This window comes from Pezoporus flaviventris, unplaced genomic scaffold (genome assembly GCF_033815535.1).
Source record: "Pezoporus flaviventris isolate CSIRO_AGI_PZ_B2104156 unplaced genomic scaffold, CSIRO_AGI_Pfla_v1 ptg000059l, whole genome shotgun sequence".
In the NCBI taxonomy this organism is placed as follows: Eukaryota; Metazoa; Chordata; class Aves; order Psittaciformes; family Psittacidae; genus Pezoporus; species Pezoporus flaviventris.
In genome coordinates, this window is record NW_026892607.1 from 194,873 (window position 1) to 219,386 (window position 24,514).

At 40.5% G+C, this 24,514-nt stretch overlaps 1 protein-coding gene across 12 annotated transcripts in view; it reads left to right on the top strand.

The window, feature by feature from the left end:
* NFIA (nuclear factor I A) overlaps window positions 1–24,514 on the top strand; it is a 254,009-nt gene that overhangs the window by 192,810 nt on the left and 36,685 nt on the right. For 6 of the 12 annotated variants that reach the window (XM_061469629.1, XM_061469627.1, XM_061469630.1 and 3 more), the window contains 3 exons: window positions 8,480–8,608; window positions 21,610–21,788; window positions 24,328–24,493. In XM_061469629.1, coding sequence (XP_061325613.1) covers window positions 8,480–8,608; window positions 21,610–21,788; window positions 24,328–24,493 — 474 coding nt within the window. The remainder of the gene's footprint in view (window positions 1–8,479; window positions 8,609–21,609; window positions 21,789–24,327; window positions 24,494–24,514) is intronic. The other 6 variants (XM_061469633.1, XM_061469635.1, XM_061469638.1 and 3 more) reach the window with 3 other exon arrangements.

The following is a 24,514-nucleotide window of genomic DNA, read 5'->3' on the forward strand; positions in this document are numbered from 1 at the left end:
ATGTTACCTCTGCCTTTCCCATGCCTGTGTTCATGGAACTCACAGGGAATTTTTCCTCTCTGCCTCTCTGTCAGATGTGTTTTAAATTACTCAGTAGACGAGAGAGGTGTTGGGCAGATCACACGAGCAGACCTGCAGGCAGCACGGTCATACGCAGCTCCTTTGGTAATGATGCCAAAGCCAAACTGCTGTGCTCTGCCTTCTCTGCAACAGGAGGGTTATGTATTTTTTCCAGGGGGATTCTTTGTTCCTCCCAGAATCCTGAAACCATTGGGAATGCAGAAAAATGAGGCTGATTTCTCCTATTTGATATCACCTGCCTGAGAGCCGATCCGTTGGGAAGCAGTTTATGTCCCTGCTGCCCGGTGGCAGGTCGGCAGCGCCATTCCAGCGGGAGCTCACCAGGCTACAACTGGCAATGGACACTTGCCAGTGAAAGAGCACAGCAGCTGTGGGTCAGCTACAAATGGTTTCTTCTGCTATGGAGAAATGAGATGACTGTTGAGCCCTATGACTGTCAAACCTAGGCAGTCATATGGTAAAACGACCCAGAACCACTGGATAGCAATACATAACAGTTCCATGAGTATACTCTTGACCTGTCAAATTCTAAATCCATTTCAGCTTGGTATGATGCACATGAATTCAGTTTGCAACTCTTGCTTTCTTCAGAATAATGTATAAACTCTTCACCTCAAATGGTGCAGAAATCAGGTGACTTTACAGTACATGGTAAATTACCTGAGCTACTTTTAATCCGGACCACAGCTCTTTTATTAATTAAAACATATGTTCAGTGGCAGTGTACACCGACTAAGTCTTCAAAACCAATATGAACACCAAACTTAGTCTTCACATCATAAAAGTCATTTAAAAACATTAGCGTGCAGTAACTGAGGTCACAGGTTGAAAAAATCTACATATTTCCCCATCTCCATCTCATGCCTTCGGCATTCAGCAACCATCATTGTTATATATAGCCTGGGTAGCCAATGATCTTTTGATGACATGCAAATAATGAGCAAATGATTTTTGAGAAAATAAAGAATAATATAAAAAAAACACAGGGAATCTGACTCCATCCTCTTCAGTTACTAAAATTCCCTTTAGTATCACTTGCAATTTAGCATCCATATGCATCTCAGGAAGATATAGTTGAAACATAAATCTATTCTGGGTCTTTTACTTGCAAAAATATTATACCTCAGCTATAATCATATGCAAAGACTTTTTAGAGGGCTTTGTAAATGCCATCCAAATTTATGATGGCATTTTTTTGCCTTGCAGCTATAGATGTTCCATCCCCAAAGCACCCACATAAAGGTATATTCTCCTATGGATGGCTGCAGTTTGTCCCTGCTGCTATATCTAATCTGCCAAGTGTGCTGAAAAACTCTCAAATACCATTTGAAATGAAACAAGTGCAGTCATGAATTTCAGACGAGACGTCTAAAGACGTCATTGGGAAAAAAAGAAGTTCTTATTACAATATATTTATAAGTGCAAAATGATACTGAAACCAGCATTAAATCAAAGGGAAAACAACTGTTACCTTGCTATTTATTACACTTCTGATTAAAGTTTTTAAACGTAAACCCCACTAAATTGTACTTTGAAGAAATAGGTAATGCGTTGAGTACTAGTTCATTATTGAAAGAACCACTTGGGTGACAAAGCAGGGATGCTTTGAGATCTAAAGAGATCTAAAACGATCAGATGATGCTATAAACACGGACACAAACAGATAAGGTAATACACTCTATGGGAGCATTGTACCAAATGCTTTAAGGCAGATTTTAATGGGGTAGGATTTAAGAGAATGGTGAATATTGTAGCACTTGGTTTTAGAAATCTGTAGGCAAGACTTTCCATCAGGATAAACTGATATTCCTCCTTTGTAAATGGTGCAGTGCTCATTTGCAAAGGACAAATATCAACCTTCTTTTCCCTAAGTGACATCAGAATTTTGATTCTAACTCGAATTATCATTTTTGGCTAAAAATTGCTGAGGAGCCCAAAAGCATTTAAAACCTGAAGCCATTGAATCCATTTAATGCGCCTTTGGCACCTCTCTCTCTCTCAGCCCTTTTTGAACATTCTGGTCCTCATTTTAATCAATCTCTTTTTATTAAGTTCTTTGGCTCATTTACTTGTATGTGCATTTGCTTTATTTTATTTGGAACATTTCTTTTGTAGTGTCTTGAAAAAGAGTTGTGACATTTCTTTTGGAGAGCTTCTTAAGTATCTGGCAGTCACCTATGATACAATGTTGATGGGTACGGATAGATTAGCTCTGTTTTCCTGATGATCTGTCAGATGTCGAGTTCTGAGGAAACTGGTTGTGTGTGTTGGTGATGCATATGCAGTAGTTGGATAAGTGGATAGAGGGGGAGCTTTCTTTTTTCCTCTGTAAAATCACTGTTTATCCACAGCTGGATTTAGTCTTGTGAAGCGAGGTCCTTGCTGGCAGGTAGTTAATCAGTGAACACGGGAACTCAGAAGGCAACCAGGGGAGCAAGTATCCATTCAGAACATAGAAACTAAAGAGCACTTCATTAGGATGAGTGAAATTCCATCTGCGTTGTATTTTGTGTATACTGGAGCAACTAATACAGTAAACTGATGGATGGCAGTTAGCCTGATCATATCTCAGCTGATGACAAAGTTTGCTGAGCACTAAATAGAACAGACTTACCATGATTGACAGTAGTTTAGCCATCAAAATTCCAAGACGCTTGAAATTAAGAATTCCCCAGGAAAAACAAAAAGAGCAGCTGATCAGCATTTCTGTTGATAGTGATTTCAATGAAATTGCTGGAATAATTTGCACAGAAGGATGAAAATTCCTTGACAAATTCTTCCCGTGTATCAGGTTTTATTTTTCCTTCAACAGCCAGTTTGTTTTTCTGCATCATCTGTTTGTTCTGCATGTTGTCGAGTTCATGGTCCACCTGGTAATACCTGAGCTTCCGTGATTCCTTTATATAGTGTCCCTTGAGAAGGAAGATCCAGACCATATTTCATTCATAGCTTTCATTATGAAATCTCCCTCAGGAATCTAGTGGCAGAGAGCTACTGGGAATACTGGTGTAATTATCCAAAAGTTGTCTCTGGAGGTGAACGTTAGCTGGTCTGCCTAATGTGGCTAACTTGAGATGGAGTTATTGTTTAAGATGTGTGCAGTCAGAATAATGTTAGTGATTAATCAAGTGAGATTGGATGGATATACACATATAGATGCAGATAGAGCTATGGATTCGGATAGAAGGGGAATTGTTCTCCTCTTACACTGCTGTGACTCCATTCACTCCATCAATCCTAATTTCAATACCTCCATTAGTAAGGTGCATAGGTGTATGGAAAATAGGTTCATAGAAGTTTATTTGTTCTGGGAATGCATTCAATCCTCACACATCATTTTCTGGTCCATTTAAATATAAATCAGCCTCATGCATGAAAATCTGAAGATCTTTAGCTGTACTCAAGGAAGACTCTTACATGGTGTGTTTCTAGTACTGGCAAACATAAGGAGGTAGAGGAATTAAACCCATCACAGTGCTCCAGTGCCCCTTAGAAGATGAGGAACATGAAGTATTCCTGTGCATTCACTGATTAAACTTGGGCTGGAGGTTTGCGAAGTGCAGAGTTTTGGAAAGTCTTACTGCGGGACTTCAACATCCATGCAATGGCTCCAGTAACCAGAGTCTCTCCAGGACAAGGATCCCATTTGCGCTTGCATTATGCATTGAGCAGGAGGGTGTGATGCATGATGTGGAATGAACCAAATAACTTGTGTGTTTAGGGAAATGCCAAATTAATGAAAATTCAGAAAGCTCTAATGTTGAAAAGGCACACAAGATTCCTTGATAGAAACATAATAATGCTGCTAACAGTTTCAAGATTATTGTTGTCTGAATTTTCTGCTTATTGTGTACTGCAATTAAAATTCTTTTCAACTGAAAAACCGATGTCAAATTAATATTTCCTTTTGGAAAAAAAAAATCCCAAAGTACACATCTTGTTCCATTTAGCACCATCATGGTCTTTGATCTGGTTCCCTCAGTCCAGTGGGGAAAAAAAACCAGATCCATGTTAATGGGAACAGGCTAAGACCATATATGTTTGGCATACATATACTTATAGAATCACATGAACACAAGTACAGTAAGTTAAAGTAACACACCCACTCAGACTTCCATCTGTGTTTTACGCCACCAATCCCTTTATTTTCTTTTTTATTTAGCAATTAACTTTTCCATTTATTCTGTAGTTAAAAGCTGCCATAAGATGAAAATAGCCTAAGTCTGATTTTCTTCTCTTGCACTCTAAATAACATTCAGAGGAGACTCAGACCCGAATTAGGAAATCTGTGTTCCCTGAGAGTGCCAGGTGTGACTGTGATTTGGACAACAGTCCTGTACACAGAATAGTAAGAAACACTTTTAAACCCCACCTGGGTTACCCAGCCGTTGTGTTCTGGCTGTTCTTGTTTATTCCTTGCTTGGAGCAGATGGATAGAAAGAGGCAGGGAATGGGGAGGATCCTTGGCTGCATTCCCTATTCACCGGCCAGCGCAGCTGAGGCGGGTTGGGGGATATTGTAATTTGTTGCTGCCCTGCACCAGAGAGGAGATAGAGGAGAGTCAGGACTCAGAGGTGTCCTTATGAGTTGGCACTACCCTGTCCTTGGGGCCACATGAAGTGCTGAAATCTGGTCTTCAGTGCAGTGGTCCCCAGTATTCATTGGCTCATGGGAACAATGCAGAGGAAAGCCATGCAAGGCAGCAGCATCCTCCCTGGGCTCTGCCTGGGGTAGCTTCAGTTTAACTTTTTAATTTCCTGCATCCCTGAGCAACACAGGAGGGGAAGCTGCGGACTGGGGACCACTAAACGTGTTAAAACTCATTAGGTATGAAACAGAAGACCTTTAAAACTAGCCAAGAGTCTCCAACGTGGGTGCCAAAAATTAAACACCTAGTGCCATATTTAGTCATTTATCTTAGTCCCTGCCTCACAGTTGTTAACACACACCAGGGCGTCTCATAGGTGGCCTGATTTTCATAGGCACCGGGCACCTACGATGCTAACTCAGAGTGTTGAGGCTGCTTACCCAAGAGCGGGACTTGTAGTAGCAGCTCGGAATTTTTCTGGGTGATTAAACCAGAGTTCCCTTTGCTCTCACTCTCAACTCCTGAAAGCAGCTTCGATAGAATGACCAGCATTGTAACATATGGCTTAGCAAAGGGGGAAAAAAAGAAAATGAGTATTAGAAATGGATGGACTAAAGAATACGCAGGATATATCAGGCACATTAACCAAACATATGGTGCTAAATGAGATATTTTTTTTAAATTGCAAAAAAATTGACATTCCTGGCAGTCTCAAGGATAATGTGACATGGCTGTGATAAATTTAGAAGAATGGGACATATTTTGGCTTGTTCTTGGAAACCTTTTTCTTGCATGCCGACTGTATTTCTTCTTTTATTAACCCATTCAAAGAATGTTTGAATTTTGCTGCTAGAGCACCATGCTGGCGCAACATAAAATGTGAATGATGCTAATTGCTTTGCACTGCCTAACTTTCTGTCATACCCTCCCCTCTTAAAGGACAAAACATGCTTTGGAAATGAGCTGGCAAGCTCGTCTTATTCTTTCTCTTGGTCAATATTAAGTGATGTAATTAAGCTCCTGTTTGCATATTCTTCTGAACTAGGAAGCAGCCATTTTTGTCTCGAGATCTGATGGATATGATCACTCAAACTAAAATGTGTCATTACAAACCTCAAACAAAATCAAAACATGGTAGAGTTGGACTGCTCCAAACCAATACATTGCAGAATACCCTGAAATAAAAACAAAGTAGTGATGATAATAATGGCAATCAGAGCCATGATAACAAACAAATATAGCAAAAGTAGGAACCAATTATCAATGCTTCAGTTTGTCTTCCTGCCTCATCCTTATAAAATCCATCCCCATATGACCATGACACTACTAAGCATTTCCACAGTGCAAGGTCATCCCTCAGCTTCACTGTAGCTCCTAATGTTCCAGTGTTTGGACACAATCACATGAACAGATTTAAACCATATTCCACCGTTCTCTCTGCCCCTTCCTCCTTCTGTCGTTTAGATGAGTCAAGCAGTTTTTTCAGCATGGGGGTAAAACAATAGCTTCTTCACTCTCTTAGAAGCTTTCTTATCTTCCCCATAACCCTGAAGAGCATATGGGGAAAGAAGGAAGTTCATGAGCCATCTGAACCATACTGTGCATAGGCGTGGAGATCTTACTCCTTCCACGACCTCCATTGCTGCCCAGGGTACTGGTACTCATGTCCCCTCCTGGATTGCTGCTCATGGGCTGCACAATCAGCAGCTCCATGCAGGGCCTTGTGCATCTCTATAAGTGCTGCACAACCTTGCAGTTAGAGCAGCTCACTAGCAGGCATATTTTACTGTGATAATCCCTGTGCATCAAGAGTCCTTGTTCTGTCCATGATATTTTGCACTTACAGGGATGAAGCCTGCTACATTAAAACCATCCTAGGGGACAAACCTCTCCCCTTCCACAACCCAGCACAAAGGAGATGTACCCATGGCCTCGCTGCCAGCAGCACAGTTCCTCTACCGCTCCTTAAGCCCAGTATATTGCCACTGACCCTTGACTTTACGTTTAGGGATGAGGTTGATGCTCATTTGGTGTTTCCATCCCCAGTTCCTCCATTATAAGGAAATGTGGATCAACAGTACCGTTACTTCTTTTGAGCATCCTTCTCTTCAATATGGACACTCAAACACAGAGCAATAACTAAGTTACATGCCAACATGACCAAAAAATCAGCTGGCTTCATTGGAATATTTCATTGAAACACCTTAGTTCGGTCTCCTTTTCTCTTACCCCCCAAATGAGCCAACTCTGCTTTTTTCCCTACTCCAAAGTCCTTAAGACCAATATGAAAAATACCCAACACAGTATTTTTCTTACACAATAATCCATCAGTTCTAAACTTTTATTTTTACAAGATTAAGCACATAACCTTTCTTGCTATGATGAAAAAGCCACCACAACCAACCCATTTAGCAAACAGTTTCAAGACAGAAAGCTGCAAATACAACACTGGAACTCTAACCATTCTCTTCCTTTATTTAACTTTCTGGAATATAAACTGCAAAACCTCACTGAAACCATTAAGACCCCAGCAGTGCAGCATATAAAGTACAAGAAGGCTCCCTCATATTGCAATCAACATCCTAGGGACTATAAAACTAGTGCTATTAAATATAAAGTTAATAATATTGCCCAGAGATAATATTGTCCAGGCCTCTCTCTTTACTTTTTAACAATTAAATTCTATAAAACACAGAGTTGGAAATAAGGTGGAATGACTTTACTAGTGGAAGTTCAACTTCCACATTAGCTGATACCTGGCTTTTGCACCTGAAATCTCAACTATTCTGCACCTTTGTTTTGCTATATCCCTACAGATATGCAAAATGTCTGATGCACTGTATATACTGGAAAAACTGTGTTTTCAGAGCATGTGCAGATGATCAGAATGCCCATATGCCTCTAGAACTATAAAGATATAAAAAATAATAGAGATACACATACACATTCTTCATCTATATGCGGTATTATCCAAGCATAAACCATATGCAGAAAAGGCTTGGATTTTAGGAGCCTCTTGCAATACATTCATTCCACTAATATCTTTGGTGCCGTGGGCTTGTTATGATACCAACAGGAGTTATTCTTACAGAGTATAACCAACGGGTCCTATTACTGTTACACCAGTCCTGCCTGTCCACAGGAAAGGCTTCACCCGATGGCAACTTAACTCTGATTTTCATTGGAAGCCTTTGATATAGTTCAAGGTCATAATAACAACTCTGAAATAATTCCAGTGTGGCTTCTAATATCAAGACACAAATACCATTCACCCTTTAAAAAAATCTGAAAGCAAGAGGGAGCCACATAAATATATTACTTTTGAACACCTTTGAAGTCAAGAGAGTAAGGAGAGGCAGAGGTTGAACTCAGAAAACTTCATTCTCTAGTTGTGCCTTGAGTCGTGCAGCACATTTAAAAGATCCATTTGCAATAATCTACTAAACCAGTGAGTGAAAGACAGAACTCATAAAAAGCCTGTAAAAATCCAAATGCTCCAGCTATTACAGATTGCTAAAAATAAAGCAGAGTAGGTTTCAGTAGCAATAATAAGCTGCATCTTATCCATATTTCAGAGTCAAAAGAAAAATATGGCTGCCTTTTAGTACTCATTGCTCAGAGCAAACCATGGCCTCTTCTGCCTCAAAGAAAAAGACCACAAATAAAAGTGAGCTTTCAGCTTGCTGTTGTATTCCGTTTCATTTGTCCTTTAAGTTTATCTAGCTGCTTCTGCACCCACTTTCACAATGCATAGGCTGTCGTTCCATGACCTAGCATTATTAAATTGCACTTATCAATCATTCTTGCCAGGAATGCCATCGCCAACTACATTAAAGAAGTCAGAGAAGTCTGGTTTCAGCAGTCCCTCGCCTTCGCAGACCTCCTCCCTTGGAACGGCTTTCACACAGCACCATCGACCTGTCATTACAGGACCCAGAGGTGAGGCTTAACCCAAGAGCCCCCAGGCAGCTTAAACATTAGCCAGGACACCCAGTGTCCACCCCAGCGCCTTCCCATGGAAAGTCATCACCACGTGTGAGCCACTCAGTGAGGGGCTGTGCTTCCGAAGCTCAATAACCAGGTTTTAGTTGTCAAGACCTGCATTTGGTTTTGCTAGGCTGGGCTGTCTCGTAAAACTCCTGATGACCATTCAAGAGTGCCTAAGGTGGTTTCTGGGAGCTTGGGATTTTATCTGAAGAGGGTGGGGAAAGGGACAGAGTGTGTTACAGAAAGTGTCTTCTGCTTGTGTCCATTCATAACATAGATTGAGTCTAACTGCTCGAGATAGGGACCCATCACTCATTCTGAACCATGCCTGCCTTCCAGCACTGTGGCTTTGTTTTGGCCAGTCCTTTAGGGCTCGTGTTGTGGGTATCAATGTGCTAAAGAGCTGCCTTGTTAGGAGACTCCTTTGAAGTTGGTTCTTGCAATGCTTTGGCTGGTTTCCTTCACAGTACTCTTCTGACTGACTTCTCAAGTAAAAGAGATGTCCTCTGGGTCTGGATATGCTTATACATTTCTGTTAGAGAGATGCATTTGCATTTAGCCTAGGAAACTGAATGCAATACATTTGAAAAGGAACTCACTTGGGCATAGTAATATACACAAATGAATGAATCTTCTTACAAACCTCTTTGGAAGATATAAAAATAGGAATGAATGGTTGTGACATTTCTTTCTGTTGTGAAATTTTGTCTCATTTGGAGAAGATTATTAAGGAATTGGTTGAATGGTGAAGCATAAAAGACATATTAGCAATCCATACCAGAAATTATCTTGAAATGGCTGTTTGGCATTAGTGTGGTTTTACTAAGGACAGTGTAAACCATGAGGAGCCTCTTTGTCTGCACAGTCCAGGTGATGCAGTGTGAAGTAGTGGACTTAGTGCACTAAGTTGAAGCGAGGTCAGAATTGCACTTTATGCGGTTTTGGGCTTTGTTAAATCTGCTTGTTGTAGTTTGATTTGTTGTGGTCAATCCCTTCAGAATTATTTATTACCCTTAGGCACACACCTAGATCCTCAGAAGATATTTAGGCATCTAAATCCTACACAGATTTCCCTTGAAATTTGGCCCTGAGCTATCTGGCAAACATATCCTCTTTTAAAAGCCTTACTAATTGGAGATATAAGTATGAATAATATGAATGTTCCATTAACATTATATTCAGTGCACATCAGTTGACTCTGAATTCCTGTCTTTTAGAAGTTTAGCCTTTCACATTTGGGCTGTTGATTAATTACTTATTAGGCTTTTCTTTATTTAGCTATGTTTTACCTCACACTTATTTTTCAAGATCATTGAATGCTTTTGTCTGCCCCTGTTTAGACCCTCTGTATTTTGGCTTTTTGTGTGGTTGAGAGAGGAAATGTATCACTGGTGAGGCCTTGGTTAAATCTATCTCATCTACAGTCTGTTTTCACACAGACTGTTTTCTGTGCACCAGGGGATATCCATCAGCTAGGTGAGAAGGGCATTCAAAGACAGCCAGAATTTGAAAGAGCAAATAGAATGACTGCAGTTCCCAAATTTGGTTTGTTTGGAAGGAGATGCCTTTGCTAACTCCATAAAGAAGTAACACAGTTTCTAGTCATTGTGGTTCCTAACAGGTTAACCATAACTGTTCTTCTGCACCATCATTTTAGAAGCATCTTCTATTATATTCTTGTTCACAAACAAAGTCTTTCAGACTTTGAGGAAAAAAATCCCCCTGAATCCATCCATGGATTCTTTAAGTGTCATCATCCTGGAAAAAATCTTGTTCCAGACTTCTTTCTTTGTTCTTTTTGGACATTCCTTTTCAGTATTCTTCTCCCACGGCACACTGTCTGGGTTTATTTCCCTTCTACAACAATCATTCTGTTTGCAAAGGGTCATATACTGAGATGGATTATTTTCTGCAAATCCAGCTTTGTTCTTTATCCCATTGCCTCCAGTGTACTTTAGGACAGTGAGCAGAAGAGGGAAGCTTTTTACGTATCGGAAGTGGCAACATAAAGATTATAATGCCATTGTATGAGAGGATATAATCTTTGAGCAATTCATATCCACCAGTAGTTACTGGAAGTTGTATCTTTCTGCAGAAATGATAGGTATAATATAGTACACACGTTGCATTCTCTTTGGATACATATACAGTATGTAAATGGTCAGTGGCCAGTCATTCTGACTGGTATCCAGAAAAGTAAGGGCAAGATTTAATCTTCAGTCTGCAGAGATTTCAGAGAAAGGGAAGTCATGAGTAAGTAGGTCACCATCAGAGTAAGCTCCTCAGCCAACTGAATGATTGCAAGAAGGTTCAATCTCCTTCCGATGTTCATATGTGCAAGTTTATCACTTGGATGTGTGTATGAGATGCATTTGTAAAAGCATGATCAAAATAGACAGCAGAGAAGAAGCTGTAGACTACTCATGGCAGGTGTTGTCATTGACAACCAGTGATTTATAACTTCTCAGGAATATTCCCAAATCTTTCATACACTTCCAAACATTCCTTAGAATACAGTGCATGTCTTATGCTGGGGTATCCCAGGATACTGAGTGCCCTTCCCAGTGAGTCATTTGGGAAACAAAACTTGCTTGGAGGAGGAGTAGATCCTTGAGAGGATTTCTTAGCTATAAGGTTCTCCATTCAATGACCCAGTTGGAAAACCTCTGTTCTCATGGAATTGTCCGTACTGTGCTGTGGAAGCCTGTGCACTAGCTTCCTGTCTGCACTGGTGCTGCTGCCAGTACTCAACCCAGCTGGGCAGTAGCCAACCGAGAGGATCTGAGCTGGCTGACCAAAGGACCAGATGTGCAGTGAGTGCTGGCGCATGGATGCCAATGCTTCAGTGACTCCTCAGTAGCTCCAACAGATGGTGGTAAGATCCAAGTTTCTTTGGTGATAAGCGAGCAAAGTGATTCATGGAGCCTCACTTGATGATGGCAGTTTTTTGGGCATGACTCTATGAATGCACCATATGTCTTCTCTGGACCAGCATGGCTACGATTCAGTGTCTGGCAGATGGTAAATTGATCACCTATAGGGTGGCTTTAGCATCACTATCGGTTTTCAAATTTATTTCAAAGCATTGAAAATTCAAGCAGTTAGAGCTCTATCTCCTACACAGCACACTTTTGTTACCTGCAAGTTAGTATTTGGTGGTCAGTGTAGCTCACCACAGTGTTGCAAAGCCGTCTTTTTTGGCATCTTCCAAAGTTTCCAAGACATTAGCCTACTTGAGCTCTTTACCAGACAGTGAAGGATTCAGATGCTATGGGTGACAGCAATACTTGCATAAGTGGCTTTAGGCTTCCATGTAGTGGTACTTACACTCTAGTAACTTTATATCTGGAGCTAGCTGAAACGTTTAATTTACCACGATCTTGTAAACCTAGGGTAGCCAGCAGCCTGTGCTGTAGAGCATTCAAGCATTTCCACAGAATATGAAAGCACAGATCCTGCAAGCCAAAAAAACAAGGAAGAAAAGGCAAGGAAAGAAAAAAGAACTAAGAATGAGATGGTATGTTAGGAAGATAAATGAAGGAGAAGCACAATTGCAAGAAACAAGAAATACAGCACAAAGGGAAAAATCCAAGGAAGTGGGTGTGTGAGCAGAAAGAGAAGGGATGAAAGTCAACTAGTGGAGTGGTTCCTATTATATTAATTTCCTCCATAATAAGCATTGCCATTTAGATTTTTATCAGGACAAGGTCTATCAGGGAAACTCTGCAGGGTACTACTCTCTGTTCATGCCAAAGTGGCACAGACTATGTCCCTTATCTAGGAAGAGATTATGCCCTTCTCTATCACAGTTCTCCACAGGGTCACCAAAGTATCAGTCCCTGTTAGCTGTCCAGTCCACCAGCTTCTACCAAACCAAAGTGATGATTCCTGCTAACTTACTCCAGAGCTACACAGTGTAAAAGGGCATTTTGTAATATTCTGTTCGCACAACTCTCCATGACTGCTCCTCGATGCTGTCAGCTGGCAGACTAATGTAACCTTCTGTTTTCCTTTGAGTTCTGACAAAAACAAAGCAGTGCAACTTCATTCCTATGTAGACACCTCAGATGAGCGGGTGGTAAAGTAGGACAGCCGAAAGAGGAGAGAGCCACACCACAAGGGTAAGAAAGTTGAACAGAAACTCTAAGTGGCATTAATGCTGACCAACAGAGTTTCCAATGTCAGGAGAGCTGACTGCATAGGTGAGGATTTTAATTTTCTCCAATCCCTTTGAAATAACACGATGCTGAAGGAAAAAGTCTTCCCTAACAGATGGCCTCAAGGTCAGGGTTTAGTAATTAGGAGATACCCTACCCAAACTGCCATCTCCTTGTGTACCCCAGGCAGGGGAGGGCAGAGAGGGAAGGCTTGCAAACGGTTAAAGCTTCAGCTAAACAAAAGTCAGGAACCGTGTAATTAAAACTCTACCTTTGTTGTATTGTCAAGAGTTAGCCTGTGACATAGGAAATATTTAAAGGAGCAGGCTGTTCAGCTAATTTGTGTGTGAGTGAACTGCTTAGACAGTCCTACCCTAAATTAACTGTAAGACCACCCACTGAGATTGCCTCATAAAGGGCCATGATTGCTCAGCTTCCTTCTGTATAACCATTCAATAATTACTAGATAAATGCATAACTAAAAGCTCTATTACACTAATAATTTGTACTGAGATAGATGTGTGGGACACCATGCTGGGTTAATTTGTCATCCCTGCAGCAAACTTCTAAAGAGGGCTCTTTTGCAGAGGAGTTGTGTTAATATGTTGCTCCAGTGAGGACATGTTAGAGCAACAAGATGACTTGGTCGCTTAATCTCCTAAAGAGGCAAAATGCCTGGAGGGTAAGTGCCAGAAAGAAGAAAGGGGGGTGATTAACACAGTGGACCCAGATTTAAACTCATCCTGACAAAAGGAGCTGATCTAACCGAGCAAAAGAATGAGAAAAGGGGAGTGTTAAAATTACTAATAGGAGTTCATGCATCCCTAAAAATAATATCAAAATAAAGTGCTGGAGGAACAAAGTATTTTACCCATCCTTTTACTGATTCTGTGTTCAGTTTCCTTGCTCCCTTGGATGTATATGTGAAGTTAAAGTATATGCTTTAAACAGTGTAGTGAACAATAATATTTTTATCATTGCTTTATGCCAGACACACACAAAAGGTACATTATTGCTTTAAATATGGAACCCATGTTTAAGCATCAGAGCTCTGGATTTTCAACCTCCTCTATTGACAGAACCATAAATCATGTTAAAGTTAAGTGAATTACTGTAGCGTGGAACTATAGCTTTAACAATGTTTATGTAGTATCAGTTTACCATCTACAGAATGAAAGGGGGAAAAAAACACTGATATTAGAAATGGGAATGTGGAGTCCTATTAACTTAACATCAATATATCACTCCAAAGTCACAGATTCCATTACCATGCCCTTTTTAGTATCAAAGCAGAATTATATCATCACGCACATAAAGGTTGTGGGTTTTAAGAGAATTTACATTTCTATTGTAAACTTATCAACTGCATTTCATTATAAGAAAGACATGATATATTCTCCTAGCAGTAGTTTTTATCTTATATATGGGAATACATCATGTGTATTAAAAACAATAATACTATGCAAAAGTTGCCAGCATTTGAGGTGCAGTGGAAATTCTACAAATAGGTTAAATTAGGGCGGTTTTGACCTCTAGCTACAGCCTTGAAAGGGAGAAGTGCTTACTATAGTTATGGGTTTTATTTCTGTACCTATGTAACCAGTTCTATAGTATTCTGATCTCCCAAAGGCAGAAGAATTTTGACATGTTGTAAAACAATCTGCTCTAAATAGCTAACTTAACTGGCCCCCTGCCCATGCCAGAATCTGGAACCAGCACTCACTTCAGCTCTACAGGTTTTCACAAACAGCCTGTAGTACTCCACAATCCAGAGTACACCAATAAGCCTTGTGCCCAAACACAGCTTTAAGCGTATTTTCCTTTTGCTAGGAACTCCGTGGGCCTTGGCAAAATGTCCCTCTGACTCCCACTTGCTCCTGCAGAATTTCTTATGGAAAGAGCATTGCTGATCAAAGGATCCAGGTGCCTTATACCACTCTGGTCTTCAGAGCAGCAAAGAGGGGCTGATAGCCAGCCCCAGCTTGAGATACCACAGGTCTGTTTTTTCAGCAGCGCTTAGCCGACCACCTGCACTTGACTTCTGGAGCTGAGAGATGGATGTCCTGTGATTCAGTCCTTCTTTTTGATGTCCCTGGGCAGGAACAAATCCTCCATCCATCATATTTAGGGTATTTGTATAACTCTTGCATTGGTCAGCTGTTTATATTCTATTTTGGATGTTTCACCTATGTTTGCCTATATAATGTCGAAGTAAGTATCAGTGACACCTAAATCTTAACCACGCTAAGAAAGTAAGGCCTATTATTCTCCCACCCCATGATTTCCCACTCTTGTCACTGCAAATGAGGAATGCAAGACAGGATCAGTCTGAATTTAGCTCATCCATGGACCTGACAGACATGATACTAAACAGCCCTTGTGAAACATTATGGGACTGAAGCAATACTGAAGTTTTCCAGTGATGTGAGCACCCTTCATAGGGCTGGTCCAAGGACTGGTCAACCCAACCCTCAGCAGCTCAGTATTTAAGTGGAGGCGAGTCCTTGCTATCCTGAATAAGAGATTGCTTTGCATTTATCACCTTAATGTCTGTTCCTAATGGGCAGTAGGAAAGATGGGGACTTGGAGAAACCTTTGAAAGAGTTAAGGGACACAGCTCCCATTGAAATCCAAACGCAGTTAATGAATTCTCTCTGGACCTCTGCAAATCCCAGCCCAAGTTTCTTAATTATTTTTTTTCTTGTTTGGGTAACTGCTTTCCTCACAAAAAAAAAAAAAAAAAATCTGTGGGCTTAAAGCTATTGTTTTAGGCTTCCATTCTTTACCTCCTGTATTGTATTATACCCAGAAGTGTAAGTTCCTTTCAACAAATCTGGATTTTTGCCAGATCTCCTTATTAAAAAGTCACTCTTCATATTTCCGATAAACACAGCTGTTTCATGGTGTTTGAAAGCATTTCACATCAGCCAGCGTGGTGGCTTAGCCAATTAGTCCTCTAATATGGTCAGTTTTCAGAATAAGTACCTTTGGGGTACAAAGGGTGGGATACCTCTTGCATAATTTGAACTGGCACTTGCATCACTGAAATGCGAGGAGAAAGCTTGCAGCACACAGGGAGTTAAAGCAGCTCCAAAGCCTGAAGTAGAAATATGCAGCAGAACAAACTGTTCTATAACATTTCCAGGGAAATGACTTTTAAAAAAATACTTTCTTAATTGTAATGAAGCCAATTAGAATGGCCTCAAAAAAAAAACAAGCTGATAAATATCCTGTTTCATTAAGATGATATTGTTACTATTTCTAGGAAGACTGATCAATGTTTAATGAGCTATTAGTAAACTTAATCATCATTTTACAGAGGAGGTATCTGAGTCTTGTGAAGCCAATCCACTGTTGGACTGGTCTGATGGAGGCTGGAACTAGATGATCTTTAAGGTCCCTTCCAGCGCATACCATTCTATGAATCTACGGTTCTACGACTAGCCCTTGTGCCTGTGAAGGAGCAGTGGTTTTCATTCCCCTGACCACTACTTTGAACAGGCCAGGAGTGCAGGGTGATAGTAGGCTTTTCCTGAGCAGGAGAAGGGCAACACTAAATGACCCTTTCAAAGACTTCAAAAGACTATATGAAGAAAGAAATTTCATCCAGTCATCTGGACTCGAAAGGGTTGGCAAGGCTTTCTGGAAGAGGAGATAGAAGGTGGATGAATCAATATGTCTTTCACATATGTTGGGCCGTGCTGGTGGAGGAATCTGTCTGAGCACTGCAGGTGTGATCACAAAGTTCCTTTACCACATCAGTGAGCGTTCCGGGGGAGAAAGGATCCCATGCATCTTTATTAGGATTGCTCCTTTGTTCAAGCAGAAGGGCCTCAGAAGCGTACTAAATATCTGAAGAAAACTATAACCTGTTTCATATTAACTGATTCTTTATTATCTGATCATCCCATTGAATGGAATTCACAATACTGGCTCGTCTTCATTTGCCTCAGACACATGAAGTGCTAACCTAATCGATGACAGCAACCCATTTTATTGGTTACTTAGTTTGTTATTGGCTACTACAAATCAAGAAGGGAAAGGACAAGACAAGCCAGCATGAGGAGACATTTGAATTCAGCGTTGTGAAAAACCCTCTTACTTCTGTGCTGCACAGCCCCACAAACTCATAAACCACTAAAGAACTCAGTGTAGCACCAACAGCTGTACTGCATAATTACTTGGCCCAATAGCAGTAGTTTTAAAATACTGGTCTATCTGTTGCAGGCCACCATACATTATCATCTCATTTTCAATAAAAAGTCTGGGATGTTTCAGAGGAGCTTCAATGGAATTAGTATCATGTGGGCTTTGAAATATTTATGCTTGCCTTGAGATGGAAGGATAATTCCTGCCTCCACCCCTCCCCACACAAATAACAGATTTAATAATGTCAAATAGTCCAACTCCCCCATACCTAAAGCAGGTAGAAATGAAGTTCTGATGTGGAAGCCACGTATTTTCAGAGGTTGTAGGACTTATCTTTTATGTCATTTAGTGAGGTCAATAATAAAAGATAAATGTCACAGGCTGAAAGACGCCAAGAGAAATACGGTTTGGCAGCATGGAGCTGCTTAGGGATACATAAATAATAAGTCAATAAGTAAATAAATAATAGACAAAGACCTATTTTATCTTCCATTTGAAGATCTCAAAGAATTTACAGTCACTGATTGAGACTTGTAATATCCCATCGGAAGCACCTAAGTCGTAATAGCCTCTTCTCAGACACAGGAAAATTTGCATCACCCTGGGCATGGTTTTTGGAAGCAATGACTTTATAATTTTTGTGAAGTGTTTCTGAATGCCATGACTGAAGGAGCTTGTCCATGGCCACTTACCCCTTCTTTAGAGGCAAACAGGGAAAATAGCAACTGCTCCACTGCCTCGTGTCTTTTAATTGATTAAAAAGTGTTTGTGAGGATCCGTGTATGTGGCCACACGGTTGTGTTGTGCACTCAGAACTTGTCTGAAAGGCCGTTTTTGCATGCAACAGGGTCGGTGGCCACAACACAGCTATCACAGTTATGGTCTGTTTCTGGGCCATCAGTTTTTAGACTTTAGCATTTTAATCTCTTCTCTCTGGTGTAAGGCAGGCACAGTTGTAATGTTTGTTGATCAGTTTAACAGTAGTATATTCTGCTTATAAAGCAGCCCTTCCTACTTGAGAAATTCAGTATTTCCCAGTCAGAGACTGCAAAAACAAACCTTTTGGAGAGGCTTATTTCGCTCATTATTTCTTATGCTAATCCGTCTACTCTGAGAAAACGAACCCTGCATGTCAGTATACGGCACAGACTGAGGACTGATGTCCGTTCAGTCTGGTTTCCTTCCCCTAGTCTTTCCCATGATCAGCAGAAAGCCCTCTGAGGCTGTGCTGAGGGGTTGGCCAAGACACTGAAGAGGAAGCACTTTCTTGGGGCACTTTCCCTTCCTGAATTATTGCTGCTATTTCTGCATTCATTTTTCTTCCCTCTCTCTTTGGGAAGATCACCGATAAATGCTTCCCACTTTGTTTTCTACCCTGACATGCTGAGGAGGTCAAGACAACAGAGAAAGACGCTACTTACATGCTTATGAGTATTCCTAAAAGCCATAACACATCTTTCCTATAGCAAATCAGGTTATTAAACAAAGAACCATACCTTGGAAAAGCTAAATATAGCATGGTCTCAGACCTAGCTTTAAATTTCCACATGGGTACCATTTTTTATTCCTTCATGTTTGATTGAAATAGCATTTCTAGCTCCCTTTCACCCAGCGGAAGAAAAGGGATGAATTTGTTCCCAGATGCGTACAACGGACAGTGCAGTTGTGTAACAGTTTCAAATAGTATTAACAGAGCTGGTGCTTAAATGCCATTTCTTTTATAAATGTTTAAAGAATCCCAAACTTTTTTACTCAATTAGATGTTTGCCACATGAATTTTCATTTCTCCCTTTTATCTTCATCCATCATCTTCCATTTGGCATACAAGGAAAAGGGAAACTATGAAAGGAGATACAAAGAAAGAGGGGGGGAGTATGTTTTATATCAAAAATAAAAGGACAGAAATGTTGTATGCTAATGAAGGTTTTGTTGTAGTCATCAAAATGCTTACCACCAACTTTAGCTGAACCACTGTTTGTGGCGAAATGTTTTGACAAGCTCTATAAAGTGACTGTTTCTTCCTGGAGATGATGCTGATGCATTCATACCTGCAAAGTGGCTATGATGTAAGTGTCATTAAAGCGGTTACACCTCAGGGGTTGGTGTAAGGGAGATGAGCGGCTGGCATGTTGGGTGGAATTCACCGAACTGAAGGTGCGTCTAGACTGGAGGCATCTACCTCGCGGCTAGTACCTGTGGGCTCCCTTCACATCCACTGGTGAGCCAGTCTGCGTGGTCAATGAAGTCTAGTCAAGGGCAGTGGTTAGGGTCTCCTTAGACGCCATTAGTTCTATTTAGTTCTCCATTAATTAGTTCCGTGGCAGACACCCACATTTACTGGGGTAAATCCCACATTATCTCTACCTTTGATACCACACTTCAAAGTTACAGCCTCTCCCAGGAGTTTGGGGACAGGAAAATGCCCTTTATTTCTCCCTTTGAAGATTTGGGGTTTTTATCTCTAGAGTTTTCAAGTATGCTACAATTTCAGATGCAAACTCAGAACAAAACTATTTGCCTTAAAAGTGAACAAGAAATAATTAACTAGGTTTGTGAAAAAACAAAGAGATAAGCCCAGATGTGCAGACAGGTTGAACAGGCTGGGCACACAGGTGTTTGCCTTGGCCATGGAATAACTGTCAACATTTCCATAAAGGGAGTGTGGGATATGCTGCTTCTTGTTCCCTTTTCCCAAGTGAAGCACTGCAGCATGGCTGTGGGAAGACACTGTTTTCCAGTTCAGCCCACATGCCACAATGTCTAGCTGTTGTAAGAAAGGTGTAGCCCATGCTTTCCAAAGAGTTTCTCTGGATGTACATCTATTTTAATCAGAGGTAGTTGAAGGCTGCATGCTACCTTTTGGTTCCTCATCTCCATGGTTTCTTTCAGTGGCAGATTCCTGTTTAGTACCACACATTTAGTAGCATTTCTCTTTCTGTTGTGAATAGTTCAAGCAGCATTAAGGGCAGCAGACTGGGAAGACTTGTAGGGTTAACAGGGATGCAGGCAAGCTTTTTATAGCAAGGATGAGAGCTTCATATTCATCCCATATCAGCACCCCAGGCATGAGTGCGGTTTTTTTTGGTGGTGGTGTCACAGCAATCATTCCTATCCAGTCGAGGAGAAAGAAGTACATAGAAGTGCTGCCCAGCCAACCCTCAGTGAACGTTTACAGGATAATGCAATAGGTTTCCTTGCTGCTGTCACTGAGTACATGTTTTATTCACATCTTCAGGCTCCAAATTTGATAATGGTTTAATAATGCTTAAGAAAAAGATTGATAAAGTCTCGTATTATAAAACTGGCGATGAACAAGACTAAGAAGCAGATTTTAGCTTTTCTTTAACTTGGGGGTTTTCATAACATTTGTCATTAAATGAGCGTTTGCTCATTTGTATTTAATTTTAGTTTATTCTCTGCATCTTTCCAACTTTTCTGAAAAGTGCCAAAGGCTTTTTTTTTCCTCTGGTATATTTAACTTCAAAGCCAACACTTGAGTTCCTGTAGGATATTTCCTCCCTTGCACAGACTTTATCTAAGTGGTTATGTGCGGTGTACAAGTGCAGTATATGCACATGGACACCCTTGAAAGATCACTAGGATAGCATGCCAAGGGAGCAACAGGGATGCAGTGATGACTGGTAAGGAATAAACTGATTTACAGATGAGCTTGTGCACAACCAGATCACTTGGCCATTCCAAAGAGTGCATTCTCATCTTAGAGGGGAAAGGGAGAATTTATAGCACTATGAATGGCAGCAGTAGCTACCTCATGGTGATAACTAACAGTAGAAAAAACAGTTGGCTAACAAGGGTCCAACCCAGTATATCCTGAAGGCCAAGGAACTGGGCAAAGGTGCCACATAACATAGGAGAGTGTAAGAACTATAAACTGCACTTATAGTTCTGTTGAAATCAGCTGAGGGTAAAACCTGTCATTGACAACAGGCTTGTGTACATTGCACCTTTACACCTTCACTGTAGTACATTTTCCAGCTGGCTTGTTGGCCCATAAATTCACCAAATTAAACTTCATCCCTGAATGCAAGCTGGGGGCTTGCTGAAGATTGGAACCCAACGTTTTGCAGGAGAAACGTAAATGGGATTTTCAGACTGATCTTGCCACTTTGTGCATGTTCATTAGATGAAAACACGTTACTTAAAATAAATGTTCCTAAACTGAAGTGGAAAAAAAAAAACCCTCAACAACAGAAAGTGTTAGACCAAATTTTAAATTATCAACCATTTATAGTACAATGTAAAATGGATTCATATGTGCAAATCCAAGCTACATGGAATGTCACTTCAATCAACCATACTCTCCCAAATACATATTCTCATTGCCTGATTGATGAAGACTGCTGTTAAGGTGATGAAGAGTTTTCACTGCCACGAAGGACTGCTCATTCCTTTATACGTGTCCACTAAAAACACAGAAAATCCTTCAAAATGTCTGGCTCCATTTGCTTTCAGGATCTAGATGAAGTGAGTGTAGGACACAATGTGGTCTAATATATTAATTGTGCAGATCAGATGTATCAACATTACTGTACATTTAAAAAATAGACTAAAACAACAGTAGATTTAAACTGTTTTATTTTTCCAAAGGCAAAACTCTATATAACTTCTTTGTTTTCTTTCTTATAGCAAGTCCACATGCAACACCATCGACTCTTCATTTTCCAACATCACCCATTATTCAACAGCCTGGGCCATACTTCTCACACCCAGCAATCCGCTATCATCCTCAGGAGACTCTGAAAGAGTTTGTCCAACTTGTCTGCCCCGACGCTGGTCAGCAGGCTGGACAGGTGGGGTTCCTAAATGTAAGGAAGCCGTTTTTATTTCTTCAGAAGTGTTTGTCCTATGTAAAATTAACCATGGGCTGATGGGGTTATTTTAACAGCATGCTGCGTCCAGGAGCGCACCTTGAATAGCGGTTGGAGACGGGAAAAAAAACGCTGCTACTGCAAAAATATTTTATAAAAACAACCAAAAACCTCCCCAAAAAACCCACTCGACCACATTGTGGTGAGATGAAGTTAAACTATCAGAGAAGTTGGTGATGCAGTGACCTTTCAGGTCCTTCCGCAAATGACTTTGCTGCATGTGCTGTAACCTTGGTGGAACCAGGGTTAACAAAATATGAAGGCAGAATAATTTTTATTCATTATTTTTGAAGTTCAGGGGAGAGTGGGGGGGGGGGGGGGGGAAGGAGCAGGAAAAGGGAGGGTGAGAAACAGATGTTTCAGATCAGCTAAGTTCATTAAAAAAAAAATACTGCCTTATAGCACTTTAGATCAAGTTGACCAGTACTTGAACTCAAGATGTTAGAAGTACAGTTTATTACGGTTTGTTATTTCTGTAAGAAGTTATCTTTCCCCCTTATCTCTATGAAAAATTAAGCAGAGTTCCAAAGCTTCAAATAACCATTTTCATATTTTTTTTTAATCAAATAAAGTGAATCATCTTGCTATTATTGCAATAGCATTCCGGTCAAATACAGAATGGATAAATTTTATGTAAATCAAATCTAGAATAATGCTCTGAATATTTCATGAAATGTAATGCATGTAACTTTTTCCAGCCAATGAAGTAATAACTGGCAAAATGACTGTTTCTCTCCTGACATACATACGATTGAAAGTGTTAATGAGAATTAGTTTAATTATTAGCAGCTAATTTATTACACTTATTTAATAAGCTATATTGTTCTCAGTGCTTTCCTTTCCCTAGCAGAAAAACTGACTCGACATATTCCAGCCAGTACTGGCCTTGAATAATGTCTGCAATATGTTAGCAGATACATTTATGTCTAGACAACAAATCAATATAGTGCTTTTCTTTTTCCTTGAGTATTCATTTGCTTAATTTATCCCAAACCATTCAGCATTATGAACTGTTAGCATACTCACAATGAACATACAGCAGGGGTCTTCTTGGCAGGAAAGGGACCTAATTGTGAGACAAGATAGTGTTTGAGAGATGTCACTAATATATTAGTTTATTAAAGGTACTGGATGTTGGAAAAATAAATATCCCTGAAGGATTGCTTCTTGCTGCAAACACTAGTCACGGCAGTCTTTGAAGTCAGTAGGAGTGCTATTAAGTTAAATGCAGACGAATTTGGGTTTTATTTATGCCCAGAAATAGTTTTGCTCTAGCACAAGTGTGATTTGCACCTTTAAGGCCTTTCGTCAGTGCCAAAGCAGGTGAAATGAAAATCAGGTCCCAAGTGTTTGCCAGTACGAGTATTCTGTCCCCAGTAATTCAGGCTAATGGAAACCCTAACAGGAATTAAAATATTATTTTCTTTAGCAGTACTTAGAATATGGATCTGTGTTTAAAGCTGAGCTTTTATCATCAATGGAAAAGCCAATGTTCAGTGCTAGAAGAACTGCAGTGAGATCAATTTGTAGAGTGCTGTCGAAAGTGATCTCATCATTTTTGTCACTAAAATGGAACACCTCATTCACAGGCTGTCCTACTTTCTCTCTGTAATGGTATTTGGCATCTCTCTGTATGGTTTTCAAGTGTCCAGACTGCGTTGCATTTAAAATGTAAACTTCACAAGTTGGGGGAAGGGGAGGCATTTTTTTGAGCCTGCTTCTTGTTTTTGTGATACTTGAAAACACTTTCACTTGTGGACAGGTTTTTCTGGTGATTAATTGAAAGACCACACTTAGCTGAGCCCGTTCTGCCTGTGACTGACCACATCCCAGTCTAAAGGGAGGGTCGGTTTATTTCCCAGGGAGTAAAATGAAACAGTTCTAAGTTCAGTCGGTTCTCCATATGATCCTAATGGCAACTAAACTGTGAGCTGCACTATTACTAACTCAAAAGGGATGTGGGAGAGCAGTTACTTTAATATATATTCCTTCATTTTCCTGTAATAAGGTATCAGCATGACTTTTCAGAACACCAAAAATGCTTGGGTTTTCCCTTAATGAGCAGTATCTTTAAGAAATTTGCACTTGAGTCCTTGGCACTGATATCCTAAGGATATAACAGAGACACAAAACTGGGGGATTTAAGGGGTCAAAAATACTGCTGCAACCATCACTGAGCATGACTTAGTGGCTGCAGGAAATGTAAAGAGTAGCAGGATTTAACCCAGGGCAGTTCACACCAGCTGCTAACAGGACAAATGTTTAAAAGTGAGAATTTCCATAGTTCCACAAGGTTCCCAGGGCTTGAGACTAAATTCCTTGAAGAAGCTGGAGAATTTGACCCAGCGCTTCCTTTGCCACCTCTCAAGTAACTGTAAATGTATTGCACATAGCTTTCAACTAGATTGTTATTACTGGAGGTTCCTAATAGCTGGTTTTTAGTATAATTTTTGTCTGTTTGCTTGTTTTTTGGCAGCCCAATGGTAGCAGCCAAGGCAAGGTGCACAATCCATTCCTTCCTACCCCAATGTTGCCACCACCACCTCCGCCACCAATGGCTAGGCCTGTGCCTCTGCCAGTGCCAGACACAAAACCTCCAACTACATCAACAGAAGGAGGGGCCACCTCTCCCACTTCTCCAAGTAAGTATAGACGCAGCGGGA